The 5,164-nt window shown below is 26.1% G+C and overlaps 1 protein-coding gene across 1 annotated transcript in view; it reads right to left on the bottom strand.

Annotated features, from left to right (window-relative positions):
- Positions 1-955: 955 nt before the first annotated feature.
- The window catches only part of LOC117181072 (C-factor), an 8,423-nt gene continuing 4,214 nt past the window's right edge, over positions 956-5,164 (bottom strand). Inside the window, exons 3-4 of the mRNA XM_033373640.1 lie at positions 4,176-4,325; positions 956-1,180 (exon numbers count right to left, since the gene is read on the bottom strand). Coding sequence (XP_033229531.1) covers positions 956-1,180; positions 4,176-4,325 — 375 coding nt within the window. The remainder of the gene's footprint in view (positions 1,181-4,175; positions 4,326-5,164) is intronic.

Below are 5,164 nucleotides of genomic sequence, written 5' to 3'. Positions count from 1 at the left end.
TTCCGAAAACGCACTTTTCTGAAGGATTAAAAAAACTTGAAAAGCGATTGACCGAGTGTATAGAGCTCCAAGGAGATTATGTTGAAAAATAAAAAAAAAATTGTTTTTTTGCTTCATTCTAAGGACTTATTGAACTACCCTCGTAGGAAGTTGATTTTTTTGTTTGAAAACTCATTTTTTGGCTTCTTCGGTTAAAAATTCAACTACCTGGTAGAAAGTTAAACTTTGTTTTTAAAGTGGAAAATTTGTTAGCTTTAGTGTTCCATTTTTTAAATTTCATTGACCGTGAAAAATGTTTGCGAACCGGGAAATGAGTGGAAATTTATTTGGCCGATTAAAACGGCCACCCTGATAACAAATGGTTATTTTATTATTTTATATAGAAAAAGAGACCTGGAAAAACTTGATCTCTTGACCTGGAAAACCTGTAAAAGACCTTAAAATTTGTCCCCCAGGAATCGCTGTACATCCTGTTTTCGTACAAACATGATGGAAGAAAGGCGAATTTTGTTGGAATAAGTGGGAGGATGTCAAGGTTAAAATTGAAAAAAAAACAGCCTTCTTGGTGTTCTACTTTCATTTTACTCTATGATATATAAAATACAGGATGTTCTCGAACAGTGGTTAAATTGACTCTAGATTAAAATTCAAGGTCTAATAATGCCAAAGGCAAAACTTCTCAGTATAGATTTTAATTAAAATGAATTGCAGGATACCCAAAGTATTATCCATAACGAATCGAAAAATTCAAAAATTAACAATAAGGAAAACAATCTTTTTGGGGTAAAAATTCATTCCAATAGAAAAGTTTCACTCAGCGAAGAGCCCTATCCATTTAAAAATATAAAATACTTTTTGGTTCCTTTTTTAAAATAATTATATTCAATATCAAAATAGTTTTTCGTGCCATCTAAATTGATCGAAAACTGACTTCTTTTCTCAGTTTTCTTTATTTTTACCATGGCAAAGCAGTACCATCATGTTGTATGAAAGATCCAGTTTTTTCAGCGGTAAGATTTTGTAAAGTTGTCAATATATTTTCGACACTAGTGTCGATTTCCAAGGGTGCTTTCGGTCCTCCCATTTCTGTTTTTACCCAACCTGGGTGCATACAAACCGCTAGGATTCCAAATTCTTTCAAGTCGACGCTCATTGATTTTGTTGCAGCATTTAACGCACTCTGGAAAAAAAATGTATTCAGATGAGTATTTTTTAGATTAAAAAATGATTTTTATTTTTTTATTAGGGTGGCGACTTGACCGAGAAAGATCTCAAAATAAACGGGAATTTAGTCAAAAACCACGTATTTTTACATCTGATCGTAGAAAAATTCAAGTTTTCTTTACTTTTATAATTTTGATAAATTTAGAAAAGTGATTTCTACTTTTTCTGCGGTCGCAGTTTTTCATATTATCTCAGTTTACTCTAATTAAATCATAATTTATTATTGAAGTTTTATTGTTTCACGTTATAAGAAAAACCTTTTGCAATTTTTTGCTTTGTGAGATTTAGTTCGCTGACTTAAGTTTTATCATCGAATTGATAATATTTTAAACATAAGAAACATTAATTTTCTAAATTGTTTCAAAAAATGGATTTATCACGTTTTACTCACTACTAATTTAGCCTGACTTAGAACAGGGAATTTTAGAAAATAATTATTGTTTTTATTTTAGGACAGGGAGTTTTCGTAAAGAAATATAATTTTATTTGGAATATGTAACTGTCGACATGCAGTGGGACTTTTTGTAAAGTCAGAATTCGTCACAATTTAAAAGTTCCCTGTTCCAAATTTTAAAAAGAAAAACAGTAAGAAACTTAAGTAGTTTTTAGAGTTTTTCTGAATTTTAATAGAACATTTTGTCACATTGTTCGTTGGTAATTTATCTGGTTTTAGTTCAAATTCAACTACTTGCGGTTAAAACTTAAACTTTTTTATTTTATTTAAAAATTGATCATTTTAATTAAAAATTCATCTTTTATTGAAAATGCAACTACTTTCCTTGAAAATAATTTTTTCAGCTAAAAATTTAACTATTTCAGAAGAATAGTTGGATTGAATCTTTTTGGATGAAAAATTAATTATTTGGCTGAAAATTTATATTTTTTATTTAAAATCCAAACTATTTGTTTGAAAATTACTTTATGGAAAATTCTTCTTTTTTCTAGAAAATTAATATTTATGATTAAAAATTAATATTTTTCTTTAGATTAAAGAAATATAATTTCATTTGAAATAGTGCATTTTCGACATGGAACGAGAATTTTTGTAAAGAATTATAATTCGGATTTAGAAGAAAGAAGTGTAAAAACCCCCGTTCCAATTCAGAATTCGTCACAATTTAAAAGTTCCCTCTTCCAAATTAAAAAAAAAAATTAAGTAGGTTTTATAGTTTTTCTAAATTATAATTTGATCATTTTAATGAAAAATTCTTCTCTTTTTGAAAGCGTAACTACTTTGTTGAAAATAATTTTTTCAGCTAAAAATTGAACTATTCCAGTAGAATAGTTGGATTGAATCTTTTTTGGAAGAAAATTTGACTATTTGGCTGAAAATTCATATTTTTCGTTTAAAATTCAAACTATTTGTTTGAAAATGTATGTACTTTTTGGAAAATTTGTCTTTTTTGTAGAAAATTAATCTTTATGATTAAAAATTAGCATATAATAAACCTACTCCAGTTGAAGGTTCATAATTTTAGCTGAAAATTTATCAGGTTGGTTGAAAATTAATCTCTACAACTGAAAATTTAACTGTTACATTTTTGGTTGAAAATTAATTTTTTTTAGTTAGAAATTCCATAATTTGGTTGAAAAATTGGCTTTTCTCAATTGAAAATTCACGTATTTTGTTAAAAAATCAATTTTTTTAAAAATTATCTTCTTCTTTTGAAGTTAATCTTCTTCTTTGAAAATTCTTCTTTCCGGTTAAATATTTATCATTTTATTTCAAAAATTATCTTTGAGATCGAAAAAGAAATTAATTCATAGAAAGTTAATTTCTTCTGTTAAAAATTAATTTGTGTTATTTAAAGATTTATCATTTTGATTAAAAATTAATTTTCTTTGTTAAAAATAATAAGCTGTTTGATCGAAACCTTGTTTTTTCTTTGGATGAAAAGGAATTTTTTTTACCGAAAATCTAATTATTTTGTTGAAAAATTGTTTGAATTTTTTAAAACTAAAAATGTAACTGTTATTCCAGTTAGATAATCCACAATTTTAGTTAAAACTTCATATCTTTGGTTCAACATTAATTTCTTTACTACAAATTTTATTATTCAACTTTTTGTTGAAAAATGATTTTCTTTAGTTGAAAATACGTCTTTTTTAGTCAAACATTGATTTTTTATAACTTAAAACTTAACTACTTCAGTTTTAATTGACAATTAATTTTTTTAATAAAAATTAATTTTTTGTTGAAAACTCACATATTTAAGTTGAAGATTTATTGTTTAAATTGTAAATTTATCAGTCAGGTTGAAAATTAATTTTGTTAACTAAAAATAGTTCAAATTTGACTACTTCAATTGAATATTTCATCACTTTAGTCGAAAATTCGTCTCTTTGGTTGATCGTTAATTTATTTTACTGGAAATTGAACTTGAATTTTTGATTAACAATTTAACTTTTTTAGTAAAAATTCAATTTTTGGTTGTTGAAACTTCAACTATTTCAGTTGAGGATTCACTATTCCAGTTAAATATTCATCGTTTTCCTTGAAAATTCATCTTTTTGGTTCAAAATTCAACTATTCCATTGGAAGATTAATTAATTTTATTTAAAAATTCATTCGTTTTGCAATTTTCGATCTGTTATGTTAAAAGATATTTGGAAAGAACGTCATGAATTAAAATGAATGCTTGAATTTTGCAGCAAATATGAATATGTTACTTTCAGTTGACCGGGGAAATTGAAAAACTTTACCGTGAAAACCGGGAAATAACCGGCTATTTTAAATCTTCCGTCGATTCGCCAGGTAGTGTTATTAGAATGAAACTAAATATTAATAATGATATTAATTTAAAATTTAAAAACAAATAAAATAATAAAACTTCCTATAATTTAAGTAATAAATATTAAATAATTATATTATTAGTAATTTTTAGTATTGTAAAAGAAATTTTATTTAATTATTAAAAAAGAATAAAAAATAAATAATATAAAATAAGAACCTTGCTGCATCGGTAAGGGTAGAAACCACCAGCATCATTTTGTGTTATGCTTCCAAGGACGGAAGAAATATTAATAATTGCAGCTCGTGAAACGCTCATCGGCTTGTCCGCCTGATTAGCAGCACCTTTTTTCAAAAGTGGCATAAGCGTCTATAAATGAAATTAATTATTTATTAACTCCATGTCATACTTAGCCGATCTCTAGATTATCGAAATTTTTTTTACAACTTACGAACACACGAATTCAGATATCGAGTTGAAAAATAATCTTACAATCTTACAGGATTTTAAAAAAGCGAACATATTATATAGATTAAGAAAAAATTTGATATTAGAGATTTTTTCAATACTCTGAGAATGAAGAAATTTTATGTAAAATGCACGCTAAGGACGGTATTTTTTCAACATTAATTATTTTTATTCAGTATGTGGCAAGTTTTCAAGTATTTTTGAACTAATTTATAATTCTTTAAACTATAATTTGGTTAAAAAATTTATTGTTTAGTAAATCGTAAAAACTTAATATTTTTCAGGATAAATAATACAGTTGATGAATCTAAAAAAATATTTATAGCGCATTTTGCAATTGTTTAAACAATTTATATTTTTAATACTTTTGTTTCCAGCAAATCGTGAAATTCATTTCTAATTAACTTTTTGTCGGAATATTTTTATTTAACCCTTAAACGTCCAAAACGCCACTACCGGTACACTGCTTTTCAACGGCCAATAACTAAGACTATTCGACACTACAAAAAATTGAGACACATATATTTTTATTGCTTAAGATCTCCTCTTTCCGACGGTGCCAATGAAATTCCTCAAAAAATTTATTTATTATCCCAAAATGCAGATTAAACAAAAAAAAACGTGATTTTTCGTGCCTATTTTTTTTTGTGAAACATTTTCCAAAGCTTTTCGAGTCTGTAATTAACCTGGAATCTCACTAACCGGTGGAATAAATGTCTAAACTTTGAGAATCCATGGTT

The sequence above is a fragment of the Belonocnema kinseyi genome, chromosome 10 (assembly GCF_010883055.1).
Source record: "Belonocnema kinseyi isolate 2016_QV_RU_SX_M_011 chromosome 10, B_treatae_v1, whole genome shotgun sequence".
NCBI lineage: Eukaryota > Metazoa > Arthropoda > Insecta > Hymenoptera > Cynipidae > Belonocnema > Belonocnema kinseyi.
The sequence above is the reverse complement of the archived record's forward strand: the minus strand, read 5'-3'. Positions and strand labels throughout refer to the sequence as shown.